This window comes from Tupaia chinensis, unplaced genomic scaffold (assembly GCF_000334495.1).
Source record: "Tupaia chinensis unplaced genomic scaffold, TupChi_1.0 Scaffold000252_1, whole genome shotgun sequence".
Taxonomy (NCBI): Eukaryota; Metazoa; Chordata; class Mammalia; order Scandentia; family Tupaiidae; genus Tupaia; species Tupaia belangeri.
This window is the reverse complement of record NW_006159732.1, coordinates 6,221,123-6,238,179: the sequence shown is the minus strand read 5'-3', so window position 1 is coordinate 6,238,179 and position 17,057 is coordinate 6,221,123. Positions and strand designations below refer to the sequence as shown.

Below are 17,057 nucleotides of genomic sequence, written 5' to 3'. Positions count from 1 at the left end.
ATATATAAAAAGTATTGTTTTTTTATATGTAGAATGGCTTAAAATATAGATGTCTTTTGTATTTATTCATCTAAAGCATTCGTTGTGTTTAAGTCTGTTCTGACTTTTTCAAATAGTTCAGCTCCCTTTGTTATACATTGTTCTGCTGTTGTCCTTTCATAATATCCCAATAAACTGAATTTTTCCCTATCAGTATATTTGTTAACTTCGTTAATTATGTCTGCAGATGTCAGACAAAGACATCAGCCCTGAGATGCTTCATGTTGCAGTCAATAGTTTCCTGCTGTCTGTACTCTGTCCCCAAAAATGGATATCCCCCACCCCAAGACAACCTCCCAGCTGTTATATTTAAAACTTTCCTTCTTGGTCAACTGTATCCTTTTTAATTGCCAAGTAATAGAGGCTTCAAGTCTACTTGAATTTTTGTTCTTGATCCTTATCTTCCCACTCCAGCCTGCCTCCAATATTATCCTAAAGTTACTCTACAATTGCTAAAGAACAATAGATATTTGAAATGTATTTCTAGGATACCTTCCTAATGATAATGCTACAAATTCCTTTTGCATTTTATTTATTTTAAAATTTTCTTTGTTTAATATTTTATTTTTCTGAGTTCATAGACCTAAATTCCAGACTTGTTCAACACTAATTCATGGAGGTTCACGTTCATTTCAATCGCTGTCTTAATTAAGCCCTCCTAATCTCAGTCACTGACTTGATCTCAGAAGGGTTTAAGGGAGACAAGCAAATTCTGTACAACAGTCTTTCTCTTCTCCTTGGACTTTGGCTCTCTCCTCCAAAAGCTACTTCTTTGTGTCCCTCAAGAAAACAAAGAGGGATGTTCAGCATGGTCGTAACGGTGGCCATGACAGCAGTGGTAGCCATGATGGCAGCAGCTCAAAAGAGTCAAAGGCGGTGATCACCCGCGGAGAGGAGACTTCACTTGCCCAAGGGTGCTTCTAGCCCAACCAGCATCAGCCAGGCCCCTAGTCTGAGGGAGCCCAAGTCCAGAGGACCCCAAGTCTGGCCGAAGAAGCCATGGAGCTCTCGGCGCCATCCGACCTCGAGCACCACGTGCACACGGGCGGGAGCACAAGTTCACGGGCGGCCCCAGGCCATAGGCAGTCCGGGATTGCGAGTCGGCTAGTAGGCGTAGGCCGCTGGTGGACCCTGCCTGCCTCACCTCCATCCAGCCTGGAAACCCCCAAGAACATCGTATGGGGCAGCAAAGGTACAAAGGTTGGGGCCCTCATGCTGTTGCTGGACTAGTGAGAATATGTCCGTGACAGGCTCCAACTCCCTGCAGAGAGGCAGCCCACCTCCCGCCGCCCCCGCTGGGCCTCCAGAAGAACGGGATTCTGGAGCAGCAGGCCTGGGAGGCCAGAGGCAGCTCCAAGGTGGGCAGCTGGCAGGATCACAACTGGGCGCAGCAAAGCAGGAGGCAGCAGTGGTGACAGGCTGCCGGCAGGGGTAGAAAAGAGGCCCAAGCTTTCCAGGGAGCGCCAGGGGGCCTCCGGAGTCCTCCCAGGACAAACGCCCCTTTTCGGGCTTGATATTTGCACCCCGGCAGGCTGCTGGCCTGTCTAGCAGGGCGAAGCTGGCAGTCAGCATGTCCTTTAACATGTACTGAAGGGCTTACATGGGCCTCACAGCCCCAGATGTCCAGGGGGAGCCTCACAGTCTAGTCCCTAATAGACCATCAACTGGGGGCCTGGCTGTACCCCCGTCTTCCTCCCCCCAGCCTCCTGCCCAAACCCACGGCCTCCCCGCACCCCCACATCATGGAGTGATCGGTCCCTATGCCTCTGAGCCCCACCTGGCCCCTAAACACCCTTGCCATCCCAGCCACCCCCTCTGTCTCCACCATCCCCAAGCTCTCCTGGCCCCCACACTCGCACCCGTTTGCTACAATGGAAACTTCAGAGAGTGTCACATGAGCAGTCCCGGGCTGCCCTGTAGTTGGTGGTGAACCTGGGCGAACTTTGCTCTACCTGGACAACTTCATTGAGAACAGTGAGGGCTCCACAAGGATCGTGTGCATCACCGCAGTGCACGCAGCTCGGCAGGCTGGTGGCAGTCAAGAACCTGCGCAAGCAGCAGAGGTGCGAGCTGCTCTTCAGCGAGGTGGTGATCATGCGGGACTACCAGCACTAGAATGTGGTGCAGAGGTACAGCAGCTACCTGGGGGGCAATGAGCCCTGGGTGGTGATGGAGTTCCTGAAGGGAGGCGCCCTCACAAACATCCGACATCGTCTCCCACACCAGGATGAAGGAGGAGCAGATTACTGCTGTGTGCCTGGCAGTGCGGCAGGCCTTGTTCGTGCCTACCAGCAGCCTCTTCACTAGAAATCTATCTATGTTGCCATCTTGAAACACGTTAGCCCCTGCCCCACCTGGGGACAGCTGGTCCCTGTACTGCAGGGTGGCTCCACAGGCAGAACCACTACCTGGAGAATCAGTTTCCTGCTTGCTAGCTCTGCTCCAACCACCCCCCTCCCTCGAGTTAAGTCTACAATTAAGAGAAAAAAATATATATTGTTAAAAAAAAATGAAAACAAAAAGAGTCAGCCATCTAAGGGCTTATTAATATTCATCATTTTATAATCGTAAAAGATTCTCTACTAAAATTTTAAACTAGATTCTGTCATCTCTAGTACTAGATAAAGCAGAGAGAACTAATAAATATTACTTAGATCTTCGCCCATTATCAATGTCTCGGTTTTGGGGGTTGGGGAGTTTTCGAAAGTTTATATTCTAAAAGGATATTTCTATTAAAGTTATCAGGATCCCTTATCCACATCTCCTTAAACAGTTACAGAAATTCTGTTTCCCTACTTAATGGCAGAACAAGAGACACAAACATTGCCTTTCTTTGACCTATATGGCTATAATTCTTTCCTCCCCCACCTGTAAACTCTTTTTATGACAATGTTATTTTATTTATTTATTTATTGAGAGATACTTTTGCTATAGGGTGCATGTGCTTGCAGGAGAGATAGAGAGATAGAAAGTGAGAAATCACCCCTAGGAGGGATGACCATGCCACAATCCCTTCTCCTCCAGTCTCTTCTTAGGATCTCGGGCATGCATGAACATGCACCCAGCATGAGTTTATTAAGCTGCAGGTCCGGGACTCAAACCATGGTCACCTATGTGAGAGTCCAGCAATGTAACCATTATGATGTATCACAACATTGCTGGCTTCAGCAATGTTATTTTTTAAATGTTGTAGTGGATGATGTATATATTACATGATTATATGATATAGTACAGTGAAAAAAATTTAATACATTAAAAATTAGTCAATTAGTAAGTAGTTATTTGATGAGAAGATTTTTTTACTTTATTTTATTTGAACTTCAGGATATTGCTATTTCAAATTATGGAAGACTTACTTTATAACAACTTGCCTATTCATCTCTTTCAGATTTTTAATGTTATTAAGTCAATGTTTCTGCTTTCAGTTTTATAAACATCACTTTATGTTGCCTATCTTTGAAAAATTGCCTACTCTCAAAAATATCCTACATTTTTTAAACAAATACTTTTACATTTTGTTCTTCCACTTAGACCTATGATCTGTCTGCTATGGTTGAGATAATGATTTGTCTCATAAATATTCATGTTTTAGAATTCGGTCCCTAATATGATGACATCAGGAGGTGGTGAGACTTTAAAGAGAAAGACTCACCTTCAATGTGAGTGAGCTCTTTGCCAAACAAGATTGGAGTGTGAGTCAGTGGACAGGGAGAGGAAGACCCATCTTCAAGGTAGATAAGCATCACCCAATCAGCTGAGAGAATGGAGGAAGAAACAGAACAAGTGGGAAAATTGTTTATCTTCCTCTTTCCTTTCTCTGTGTACGCAGCTGCTGACTTGCCTGCTTCTCTCAGCCATGTTGCGAATTAACACCAGAGGTTGGCTAGATGCCATGTTCAAGCTCTTGGCCATTCCAGCCACCAGAATCTCGAACCAAATAAACTTTATTTATTTATTTAGGTTTCTGCCTTGGGAGCATATGCTTGACAGAGAGACAAAATGAAAGAGATAGTGAGAAATCAAATCCCCCGGGGGCAGATGGACACACCACAATCCTGTCTCTCCTCCATCCTCCTCTCATGATTCTAGGCACATGCACACACATACACTGGCATCAAAAACATTCCTTTCAATCTTTAAATTGGATAATCTTTACATATACACACATGCCACTAGATCTGGAACTCGAGCCTCAGTTGACCACATAGGAGTCCAGCGCCTTAGCCACTATGCCACCTGCTGGCCCCTAAATTTCTATTCTTTATAAATCACCCATTCTCACTACTCAATAATGGACTGCAGCAGCATCTTAAAGCAATTTTTCTGTATGGTGGAAATGAGATCCACGTTTTTTTTTCCCCCATATGGGAAGCCAGTTATCCCAACATCATTTGTTGTAAGTAAATTTCTTTCTTTCTTTTGGTGTAGAAAATCAGAAGATTACATAGCATATCTCTATTCCTGGCACTCTCCTCTATTTCATTGATCTATGTGTTGTCCCCCTATTATGTATCACATTAGATTACGGCAGCCTTACAGTGATTATTGAAATCAGTCTAAGACCTTCAAATTTGTTCATCTTTTAAATGTTTGCCTTGACTGGGACCAGCAGTTAGCGTAATGTCTATGTCGTTGGACTCCCATGTAGTTCGAGTTCCAGACCCGGTGGCTTAAACTCACACCAGGTGCGTGTGCGTGCGTGCCCAAGATCCTGAGAGGAGAATGGAGGAGAAGGGATTGCGGCGTGGCCATCCCACCTGGGGAGAGATTTCTCGCTTTCTGTCTCACTGTCTCTCTGTTTTTCTGGTGAGCACATGCGCCCTAGAGCAAAAATCTCTCCAAAAATGGGGATGGGGGGGGGGGGGAGTTTACCTTGACTTTTCTAGAACCTTTGCATTTCTGTAAAGCTTTTAGAATGATCAACTTTTACATGAAGACTTATGGACTTCTGTTTGATTTTACAGGGTCATATTGAATTTATACATCAATTTGGGAAAAACTGACATCGAAAACATTGAGTCTTTCAACCTTTAAATTGGATATTCCTTACATTCTCTTTTAAATATTTTGTGGTTTTAGTTTCAGAGGTATATCTTCTTTTAAATTTATTAATCTCTCATACTTGGTGACTTTATGTAAATATAAAAACTTTTTTTTGAAAATATTTTATTTATTTCCAGAGAGTACACATACTCATCAAAGAGAGACAGAAACAGAGAGAAGAAGAAACAACACCTTCCAATGGGACATGGTCATACCAAAGTCTTTTCTCCTCCATTTCTCCATCCTGTCAGGATCTTGGGCATGATTGCACATGTGCCCAGCATGTTTCTCATACTAGGCTAGGATTAGAACCACAGTCAGCCATATGGGATCTGGCTCTCTGAACCACTGTGCGATGGGACCAGTCTTGGAATAATTTTAGATTACTGTATACAATACACAGAGTTTCTCAATATTCCACACCATTTTCACCTGATATTAATTTCTTACATAACCACATTATATGTATCTAAACTAAGAATTTAACATTGGCACATTACTCTTGATTAAACACCAAACTTCATGTGGACTTCACCAGTTTTACTACTAATGTTCTTTTTTCAGTTGTGGGATATAAATTCAGAATATCATACTGCTCTTAGTTATCACCAGTGGTCTCTTCTAATCTGTGACAGCTTCTTAATCTAGCCTTGTTTTTTCAGAACTTGGACAATTCTAAAGTGTACTGGCCAGGAACTTCATAGAGTTTCTTTAACTTTGGTTCATCTGATGTTTTCTCATGATGCGACTGAGGTTAGAGATTTTAAAGAAAAGTATCAAGAATTAAAGTTAATTTACCATTGCCTTATATCAGGGAATTCATGATATTCACACAATTTACTGCTGGTAATCTTGACCTTACTTATTTGGGATAGGAGATGTTTACCAAATTTTCTCATCATAAAATTTCAGTATTCCCCATTTCCACACTCTATCCTTTGAATACAAATTTTTAAATCCAATCCACATTCTATCAGTGATTTAATTAAGCTCCATCCCCAGGAAAAAAGAGTATCTACAATACTATTTGGAATTTTTTGCTAAGGAAAATTTGTCCATATCCTTTATTTATGTATTTATTTAATATGTGTATAGAACCATGTATATTTATTTCATACCTTGGATAATTATCTAATGCTGCTTATTTATTTAATTATTTACTTACATTTTGCTCTAGTCATGACTACTTTACTTCTTTATTTTCTGGCACTATAATTCATTTGCCATAGTCTTAAATCAACTATTTATCCAAAATCTCTGGTTTATTTTTCTGAAGAATCCTGTTTAGAAACAAAGGGCTAAGAAAAGGTTTTGGGTTTTTTGTTTGTTTGTTTGTTGTTTAGTTTTGTGTGTGCAGCTAGGTTGTCATTGTTTCTATATCTATTATGGTCAAAGTTGTGAAATATTTGTGTGCTTACAAGTCATGTTTTTGCAGGCAGAATAATGACCCGCCAAAGGTATCGATGCCCTGTTCCCCTGGATTTGCAAAATTATTTTAAACGGCGAAAGAGACTTTGCAGATGGAATTAAGTTATACAATTTAAGACAAGCAGGTTTTTTTCTGTATTACTCAGTTGGGCTCAACTTAATCAAATGTATCTTTGGCAGCCAGAACATTTTATCTGACTGAAATTGAAGACAGAGGGACTAGCAGGTGGTGTGGTTATTAAAGGTGCTGGATTCCCACATGGCTGACCGTGATTCGAGTCCTAGACCTGGCGGCTTGAAGATGATACCAGGCACATGTGCGTGCGTCATGCCCAAGATCCCGGGAGGACAGTGGAGGGGAAGGGATTCTGGTGTGGCTGTCCTCCCTAGGGGGCTGATTTCTCATTTCCTCTCTGGCTCCCTCTGTCTCTCTCCAGCTAGCACACATGCCCTATGGCACAAACAAACAAACAAACAAAGAAGTCAGATGAAGCAGAAGTGAAAGAGAGATTCCAAGTATTAGAAGGATATAAAAGTAGGACCTTCCCTATAGCCTAGTGATTAAGAAAACTGGATCCCACCTGGCTAAGCATGGTTTGAATCTTAGCTCCGTGGCTTGAAAAGCACACTGGGCACGTGTGTATGCTTGCCCAAAATCTCAGCAGGAGGGAAATGAAAAAGAGATTGTGGCATGACCATGCTCCATTGCAGGGGGTAGGGGGGTGCTTTATATGTCTCTCTTTCTCTGTTTCTGTCTTTCCTGGGAAGCACACAGACCCTGTGGCAATTAAATTAAAAGGAGTCAAAGCACCATTGTTGACCCTGAGACATAGGTACCCATATGCAGGGAACTGAGAGGCTCCTGAGGGGTCCAGGACTAACAGCAAAGAAGCAAATACCTTAGTCCTGTAACTGAGGAATCTGCTAAAAGCCTAAGTGAGCTTAAAATAAAACTTTCTAGATCTTCATAAAAACCCAATGACCAGCACCATAAGTTCAACCTTATAAAATCCAGAGTAGAGAAATCAGGTAGCGAATTCACCTGCAGTGAGATTTATTATATATATTAATATAGTTAGGCTTATTTGTCAGAGTCTGCATTTCTTTCTGAGCTAGCCCAGCATCCTGGTTCACTTTTTTATTTTCATTTATTAAATTTCATTCCATTGCATGGATACGTCACAGTTTGTCCATTTACCAGGTGATGAACATCTAATTTTTGGTTAGTAAAGATAAAGCTGCTATAAAAATTGATACGAAATTTTGAGAATATATGGATTTTTGTTGTACTTGGATAAATACCTAGGAGCAAGACTGATGACTTGCAATGTAAGTCTGTTTACATTTATAGGAAACTCAAGTTCTTTCCCAAAGTGGCTGTAACATATTTTATTCCCAGCAGCAATAAATGAGAATGTCAGTTACTATGCATTTTTGGCAGCATTTGTTATTGTCATTTTTTTTTTCATTTTAGCTATTATAGTAAGAGTATAGTTATATCATTACAGTAAATGCCTAGGAGATGAATTGCTGGTCATATGGTAAGTTCATGTTTAACATTTTGAGAAAGTCCCAAACTGTTTACGAAAGTGGCTACACCATCTTACATTCCTACCAGCAATATATTTAGAATTCCGATTTGCCCACATGCTTCTCATCACGTTTTTTGTTTATCTTTTTTTATTATAGACATTCTAGTGAGTGATGCCTCAAATCCCTGTCAAAGCCTTTGTAGTACATATTCAGTTCATCTAATTTATTTAAAAAGTAAATGAAGCTATTGCAAAGCTAGTTTTCATTGCTAAACATTAACCACATTTACTTGTTTTCGACAGAATCTCTCTTTCTCATTATCAGTTCTTATAAACAGCTTTATTCTCATGAAAACCATACTTCTTTTCAGCTCAGTTTCTAAATTATAGAGGTAGTATAGCAAAAAGAGAAGGGAGGCAGGGTAAGGAGCCTCATCATAACTTTGTAGACTGAAAGGAAATGCCATTATCACTTTCAGTGATTTTTCTTATACTCTCTTTTTTCTAATCTTACGGGATTCTCTTGCAGAAGCCAACAAACAGGTCTTTCATGGTAATCTGAGAATGGAAAAAGCAAGATAATTAAAACATGACATCAATCCTACCCCACCTGAAAATATGTTTCAAGTCAAAAGCAAAGAGCAAAGTATGTTCTTAAGTATTAATGAAGACTAGGAAAAATAGAGCCATGATATGCTTCCTTGGGGAGAAAAAAAAAATTCATACGCTCGTTTTGTCCAATTTTCTCTTTCTTTATTGACACTGTAGAGGGTTTTGCACAACAGTATAAATGAGATTTGACATGTGAAGAGTAGGTGGTTTCTGAGCGATTTTGTTTGTTTCACTTTTCAAGCATTAGAACAATTGTCAAAAGGGATTATGGGGCGGGGGAGAACAAACAAGAGGCTCAAACTTCAAAACTATTATTTCTGGGCTTTCTGGCCTTCCCAACTTTTACCCCAAGCCAGGAACCGCTAATCCACTGCTTGCGCTTTCTGCCCAGTTTGAATCCTCATCTCGCTACCGACTCCAAATTCAGATTGACAGGGCCATTGACCAATCACAGAGCTGGATTTCCTTACCACTTGCGCAATGGCAGCTTTCCTGGCGATAGCGCGCTAAAGGGAGGGGCGGGGCAAAGGGAAGAACGTTAGAAATCAGCACCAAACGTGCCTCCCAGAAGCGGTGAAGTGGTTCTTCAACATCAGGAACCAGGTGTCAACCTACGTCTTTAAGTTGTCAAGATGTCTCTTTCTAAGAAATTGACTTTGGACAAGCTGGATGTTAAAGGGAAACGAGTCATCATGAGAGTAGATTTTAACGTTCCCATGAAGAAGAACCAGATTACAAACAACCAGAGAATCAAGGCTGCCATCCCAAGCATCAAGTACTGCCTAGATAACGAAGCCAAATCGGTAGTTCTTATGAGTCACCTAGGCCGCCCGGATGGTGTTCCCATGCCTGACAAATATTCCTTAGAACCTGTTGCTGCTGAGCTCAAGTCCTTGCTGGGGCGGGATGTTTTGTTCTTGAAGGATTGTGTAGGCTCAGAAGTAGAGAAGGCCTGTGCCAACCCAGCTACTGGCTCAGTCATCCTGCTGGAGAACTTGCGCTTTCATGTGGAGGAAGAAGGGAAGGGCCAGGATCCTTCCGGAAAGAAACTTAAAGCAGAGCCAGATAAAATAGTAGCCTTCCGAGCATCACTCTCCAAGCTAGGAGATGTATATGTCAATGATGCCTTTGGTACTGCACACCGAGCTCACAGTTCCATGGTGGGAGTAAATCTGCCCCAGAAAGCATCAGGATTCCTGATGAAAAAGGAGCTGGATTACTTTGCCAGAGCCTTGGAAAACCCTGAGAGACCTTTTCTGGCTATACTTGGTGGGGCCAAAGTGGCAGACAAGATACAACTCATCAAAAATATGCTGGACAAGGTCAATGAGATGATTATCGGCGGTGGAATGGCTTACACATTCCTTAAGGTACTGAACAACATGGAAATCGGTGCTTCCCTTTTTGATGAAGAGGGAGCCAAGATTGTCAATGATATCATGGCCAAAGCAAATAAGAATGGTGTAAAGATTACCTTCCCTGTTGACTTTGTCACTGCTGACAAGTTTGATGAGAATGCTAAAGTTGGACAAGCTACTGTAGCATCTGGTGTACCTCCTGGCTGGATGGCTTTGGACTGTGGTCCTGAGACCAACAAGAAGTTTGCTCAAGTTGTGGCCCAAGCAAAGCTAATTGTTTGGAATGGAAGCTTTTAGAATGATCAACTTTTACATGAAGACTTATGGACTTCTGTTTGATTTTACAGGGTCATATTGAATTTATACATCAATTTGGGAAAAACTGACATCGAAAACATTGAGTCTTTCAACCTTTAAATTGAATATTCCTTACATTCTCTTTTAAATATTTTGTGGTTTTAGTTTCAGAGGTATATCTTCTTTTAAATTTATTAATCTCTCATACTTGGTGACTTTATGTAAATATAAAAACTTTTTTTTGAAAATATTTTATTTATTTCCAGAGAGTACACATACTCATCAAAGAGAGACAGAAACAGAGAGAAGAAGAAACAACACCTTCCAATGGGACATGGTCATACCAAAGTCTTTTCTCCTCCATTTCTCCATCCTGTCAGGATCTTGGGCATGATTGCACATGTGCCCAGCATGTTTCTCATACTAGGCTAGGATTAGAACCACAGTCAGCCATATGGGATCTGGCTCTCTGAACCACTGTGCGATGGGACCAGTCTTGGAATAATTTTAGATTACTGTATACAATACACAGAGTTTCTCAATATTCCACACCATTTTCACCTGATATTAATTTCTTACATAACCACATTATATGTATCTAAACTAAGAATTTAACATTGGCACATTACTCTTGATTAAACACCAAACTTCATGTGGACTTCACCAGTTTTACTACTAATGTTCTTTTTTCAGTTGTGGGATATAAATTCAGAATATCATACTGCTCTTAGTTATCACCAGTGGTCTCTTCTAATCTGTGACAGCTTCTTAATCTAGCCTTGTTTTTTCAGAACTTGGACAATTCTAAAGCGTACTGGCCAGGAACTTCATAGAGTTTCTTTAACTTTGGTTCATCTGATGTTTTCTCATGATGCGACTGAGGTTAGAGATTTTAAAGAAAAGTATCAAGAATTAAAGTTAATTTACCATTGCCTTATATCAGGGAATTCATGATATTCACACAATTTACTGCTGGTAATCTTGACCTTACTTATTTGGGATAGGAGATGTTTACCAAATTTTCTCATCATAAAATTTCAGTATTCCCCATTTCCACACTCTATCCTTTGAATACAAATTTTTAAATCCAATCCACATTCTATCAGTGATTTAATTAAGCTCCATCCCCAGGAAAAAAGAGTATCTACAATACTATTTGGAATTTTTTGCTAAGGAAAATTTGTCCATATCCTTTATTTATGTATTTATTTAATATGTGTATAGAACCATGTATATTTATTTCATACCTTGGATAATTATCTAATGCTGCTTATTTATTTAATTATTTACTTACATTTTGCTCTAGTCATGACTACTTTACTTCTTTATTTTCTGGCACTATAATTCATTTGCCATAGTCTTAAATCAACTATTTATCCAAAATCTCTGGTTTATTTTTCTGAAGAATCCTGTTTAGAAACAAAGGGCTAAGAAAAGGTTTTGGGTTTTTTGTTTGTTTGTTTGTTGTTTAGTTTTGTGTGTGCAGCTAGGTTGTCATTGTTTCTATATCTATTATGGTCAAAGTTGTGAAATATTTGTGTGCTTACAAGTCATGTTTTTGCAGGCAGAATAATGACCCGCCAAAGGTATCGATGCCCTGTTCCCCTGGATTTGCAAAATTATTTTAAACTGGCGAAAGAGACTTTGCAGATGGAATTAAGTTATACAATTTAAGACAAGCAGGTTTTTTTCTGTATTACTCAGTTGGGCTCAACTTAATCAAATGTATCTTTGGCAGCCAGAACATTTTATCTGACTGAAATTGAAGACAGAGGGACTAGCAGGTGGTGTGGTTATTAAAGGTGCTGGATTCCCACATGGCTGACCGTGATTCGAGTCCTAGACCTGGCGGCTTGAAGATGATACCAGGCACATGTGCGTGCGTCATGCCCAAGATCCCGGGAGGACAGTGGAGGGGAAGGGATTCTGGTGTGGCTGTCCTCCCTAGGGGGCTGATTTCTCATTTCCTCTCTGGCTCCCTCTGTCTCTCTCCAGCTAGCACACATGCCCTATGGCACAAACAAACAAACAAACAAAGAAGTCAGATGAAGCAGAAGTGAAAGAGAGATTCCAAGTATTAGAAGGATATAAAAGTAGGACCTTCCCTATAGCCTAGTGATTAAGAAAACTGGATCCCACCTGGCTAAGCATGGTTTGAATCTTAGCTCCGTGGCTTGAAAAGCACACTGGGCACGTGTGTATGCTTGCCCAAAATCTCAGCAGGAGGGAAATGAAAAAGAGATTGTGGCATGACCATGCTCCATTGCAGGGGGTAGGGGGGTGCTTTATATGTCTCTCTTTCTCTGTTTCTGTCTTTCCTGGGAAGCACACAGGCCCTGTGGCAATTAAATTAAAAGGAGTCAAAGCACCATTGTTGACCCTGAGACATAGGTACCCATATGCAGGGAACTGAGAGGCTCCTGAGGGGTCCAGGACTAACAGCAAAGAAGCAAATACCTTAGTCCTGTAACTGAGGAATCTGCTAAAAGCCTAAGTGAGCTTAAAATAAAACTTTCTAGATCTTCATAAAAACCCAATGACCAGCACCATAAGTTCAACCTTATAAAATCCAGAGTAGAGAAATCAGGTAGCGAATTCACCTGCAGTGAGATTTATTATATATATTAATATAGTTAGGCTTATTTGTCAGAGTCTGCATTTCTTTCTGAGCTAGCCCAGCATCCTGGTTCACTTTTTTATTTTCATTTATTAAATTTCATTCCATTGCATGGATACGTCACAGTTTGTCCATTTACCAGGTGATGAACATCTAATTTTTGGTTAGTAAAGATAAAGCTGCTATAAAAATTGATACGAAATTTTGAGAATATATGGATTTTTGTTGTACTTGGATAAATACCTAGGAGCAAGACTGATGACTTGCAATGTAAGTCTGTTTACATTTATAGGAAACTCAAGTTCTTTCCCAAAGTGGCTGTAACATATTTTATTCCCAGCAGCAATAAATGAGAATGTCAGTTACTATGCATTTTTGGCAGCATTTGTTATTGTCATTTTTTTTTTCATTTTAGCTATTATAGTAAGAGTATAGTTATATCATTACAGTAAATGCCTAGGAGATGAATTGCTGGTCATATGGTAAGTTCATGTTTAACATTTTGAGAAAGTCCCAAACTGTTTACGAAAGTGGCTACACCATCTTACATTCCTACCAGCAATATATTTAGAATTCCGATTTGCCCACATGCTTCTCATCACGTTTTTTGTTTATCTTTTTTTATTATAGACATTCTAGTGAGTGATGCCTCAAATCCCTGTCAAAGCCTTTGTAGTACATATTCAGTTCATCTAATTTATTTAAAAAGTAAATGAAGCTATTGCAAAGCTAGTTTTCATTGCTAAACATTAACCACATTTACTTGTTTTCGACAGAATCTCTCTTTCTCATTATTGCTAAACATTAACCACATTTACTTGTTTTCTACGGAAACTCTCTTTCTCATTTTCAGTTCTTATAAACAGCTTTATTCTCATGAAAACCATACTTCTTTTCAGCTCAGTTTCTAAATTATAGAGGTAGTATAGCAAAAAGAGAAGGGAGGCAGGGTAAGGAGCCTCATCATAACTTTGTAGACTGAAAGGAAATGCCATTATCACTTTCAGTGATTTTTCTTATACTCTCTTTTTTCTAATCTTACGGGATTCTCTTGCAGAAGCCAACAAACAGGTCTTTCATGGTAATCTGAGAATGGAAAAAGCAAGATAATTAAAACATGACATCAATCCTACCCCACCTGAAAATATGTTTCAAGTCAAAAGCAAAGAGCAAAGTATGTTCTTAAGTATTAATGAAGACTAGGAAAAATAGAGCCATGATATGCTTCCTTGGGGAGAAAAAAAAAATTCATACGCTCGTTTTGTCCAATTTTCTCTTTCTTTATTGACACTGTAGAGGGTTTTGCACAACAGTATAAATGAGATTTGACATGTGAAGAGTAGGTGGTTTCTGAGCGATTTTGTTTGTTTCACTTTTCAAGCATTAGAACAATTGTCAAAAGGGATTATGGGGCGGGGGAGAACAAACAAGAGGCTCAAACTTCAAAACTATTATTTCTGGGCTTTCTGGCCTTCCCAACTTTTACCCCAAGCCAGGAACCGCTAATCCACTGCTTGCGCTTTCTGCCCAGTTTGAATCCTCATCTCGCTACCGACTCCAAATTCAGATTGACAGGGCCATTGACCAATCACAGAGCTGGATTTCCTTACCACTTGCGCAATGGCAGCTTTCCTGGCGATAGCGCGCTAAAGGGAGGGGCGGGGCAAAGGGAAGAACGTTAGAAATCAGCACCAAACGTGCCTCCCAGAAGCGGTGAAGTGGTTCTTCAACATCAGGAACCAGGTGTCAACCTACGTCTTTAAGTTGTCAAGATGTCTCTTTCTAAGAAATTGACTTTGGACAAGCTGGATGTTAAAGGGAAACGAGTCATCATGAGAGTAGATTTTAACGTTCCCATGAAGAAGAACCAGATTACAAACAACCAGAGAATCAAGGCTGCCATCCCAAGCATCAAGTACTGCCTAGATAACGAAGCCAAATCGGTAGTTCTTATGAGTCACCTAGGCCGCCCGGATGGTGTTCCCATGCCTGACAAATATTCCTTAGAACCTGTTGCTGCTGAGCTCAAGTCCTTGCTGGGGCGGGATGTTTTGTTCTTGAAGGATTGTGTAGGCTCAGAAGTAGAGAAGGCCTGTGCCAACCCAGCTACTGGCTCAGTCATCCTGCTGGAGAACTTGCGCTTTCATGTGGAGGAAGAAGGGAAGGGCCAGGATCCTTCCGGAAAGAAACTTAAAGCAGAGCCAGATAAAATAGTAGCCTTCCGAGCATCACTCTCCAAGCTAGGAGATGTATATGTCAATGATGCCTTTGGTACTGCACACCGAGCTCACAGTTCCATGGTGGGAGTAAATCTGCCCCAGAAAGCATCAGGATTCCTGATGAAAAAGGAGCTGGATTACTTTGCCAGAGCCTTGGAAAACCCTGAGAGACCTTTTCTGGCTATACTTGGTGGGGCCAAAGTGGCAGACAAGATACAACTCATCAAAAATATGCTGGACAAGGTCAATGAGATGATTATCGGCGGTGGAATGGCTTACACATTCCTTAAGGTACTGAACAACATGGAAATCGGTGCTTCCCTTTTTGATGAAGAGGGAGCCAAGATTGTCAATGATATCATGGCCAAAGCAAATAAGAATGGTGTAAAGATTACCTTCCCTGTTGACTTTGTCACTGCTGACAAGTTTGATGAGAATGCTAAAGTTGGACAAGCTACTGTAGCATCTGGTGTACCTCCTGGCTGGATGGCTTTGGACTGTGGTCCTGAGACCAACAAGAAGTTTGCTCAAGTTGTGGCCCAAGCAAAGCTAATTGTTTGGAATGGACCTGTAGGGGTATTTGAATGGGAAGCCTTTGCTAAGGGAACCAAAGCTCTCATGGATGAAGTTGTGAAAGCCACTTCCAGAGGCTGCATCACCATTATAGGTGGTGGAGACACTGCTACTTGCTGTGCCAAATGGAACACTGAAGATAAAGTCAGCCATGTGAGTACTGGAGGTGGTGCCAGTCTAGAGCTTCTGGAAGGCAAAATCCTTCCTGGAGTGGATGCCCTCAGCAACTTATAGCTGAAAAAGTACTCTGTCCTTCTGCTTCCTGCCCACAGCCTTTAAGTCAGCTTAGTGCATTTACATCTGGACTTATGTTAAAACCTAACCTTTTATCAAAATCTAGTTATGACTATGTGGCAAGTCATCAGGAACTCAACTCAACATCAGCAAAGGAATTAACCTCATTTTAGTACTATCACACATTTGCCTATTCTCTTCAACATCTCATTTGAACTTCACCATTGTGCTTCACAGGGAGGTTTTATTATTAAGTTACCTATTAAAGAAAGTAAGTCAAATAAGCTGTATGTCTCTCTTTTAGTCCAGCTTTATTATTGTTTTGCTACTTAAAACATAGGAAAACACAAAGTTCAAGTTGTTGGGGAAGGGTGAGGTAGAAGTTTTAAATAAAGTACCCAAATAAATTATTTTTGTAAAAATAAATTTTACAGAAGTTTTTATAAAATAATTGCATATAAGAACTTATGGGAGGGATGCAGCAGGTGATGTGGTGGCTAAAGCACTGGACTCCCTTATGGCTGACCACAGTTCAAGTCAGGACTCGGTAGCTTGAAAATCATCCTGGGCACATGTGCATGCCCCAAATCCCCCCAAAATAAAGGACTATAGAGTGGCCATCCTCCTGGGGAATGAATTCTCAATTTCCTGCTTTCAGCCTCTTTCCAGGGAAAACATGCACTATATGGCAATAATAATAATAATAATAATTTACTGTATCATTAAATCCTTATTAAGGGACCAGGGGATGGCATAAAGGTTAAGGCATGGGAATCCCACATGACAGACTATGGTTTGAGTCCCAGACCTAAGGGCTCTCTCTCTCTCTCTCTCTCTCTCTCTCTCTCTCTCTTTCTCAATCTCTCTTTGGTGAGTGTGTGGTCTATGGCAAATTTTAGAAATAATAATATTGATAAATAAAATTAAAGAAATACTTCTTAAAAATCAAAAACCCTATTAGGAGGAACTTTCTTCCTAAATATGAAAAAAGAGAAATAGAAGGTACTTATTAAACCCAGCAAGTTAAAAAAAAAAAAGGAAAAAAAAAATAAGGAAGAAATTGTGTTTGTATGTATATGGTAGCGTGAGACTACACACATATGTC

At 40.5% G+C, this 17,057-nt stretch overlaps 3 protein-coding genes and 1 pseudogene across 3 annotated transcripts in view; all 4 read left to right on the top strand.

Annotated features, from left to right (window-relative positions):
- The window catches only part of CRISP1 (cysteine rich secretory protein 1), a 51,926-nt gene extending 45,343 nt beyond the window's left edge, over window positions 1-6,583 (top strand). The window contains exon 9 of the mRNA XM_014588022.2: window positions 6,518-6,583. The gene's annotated coding sequence lies outside the window, so the exon portion shown is untranslated. The remainder of the gene's footprint in view (window positions 1-6,517) is intronic.
- On the top strand, window positions 1,039-2,371 carry LOC102502226 (serine/threonine-protein kinase PAK 4 pseudogene; annotated as a pseudogene).
- Window positions 6,584-9,169: 2,586 nt separating the features above from the next.
- Window positions 9,170-10,309, top strand: LOC102501804 (phosphoglycerate kinase 2-like). The gene has a single exon (XM_006149122.1). The coding sequence runs from the start codon at window positions 9,287-9,289 to the stop codon at window positions 10,307-10,309; it is 1,023 nt and encodes a 340-aa protein (XP_006149184.1). The 5' UTR covers window positions 9,170-9,286.
- A 4,272-nt stretch (window positions 10,310-14,581) lies between these two features.
- On the top strand, window positions 14,582-16,255 carry LOC102488233 (phosphoglycerate kinase 2). Its single transcript, XM_006149104.1, has one exon. The coding sequence runs from the start codon at window positions 14,699-14,701 to the stop codon at window positions 15,950-15,952; it is 1,254 nt and encodes a 417-aa protein (XP_006149166.1). The 5' UTR covers window positions 14,582-14,698; the 3' UTR covers window positions 15,953-16,255.
- The last annotated feature ends 802 nt before the right edge of the window (window positions 16,256-17,057 follow it).

Excerpts from the sequence above, each read along its gene's own strand:
- LOC102501804 (XM_006149122.1), top strand. The coding sequence starts at position 9,287 with ATGTCTCTTTCTAAGAAATTGACTTTGGACAAGCTGGATGTTAAAGGG.
- LOC102488233 (XM_006149104.1), top strand. The coding sequence starts at position 14,699 with ATGTCTCTTTCTAAGAAATTGACTTTGGACAAGCTGGATGTTAAAGGG.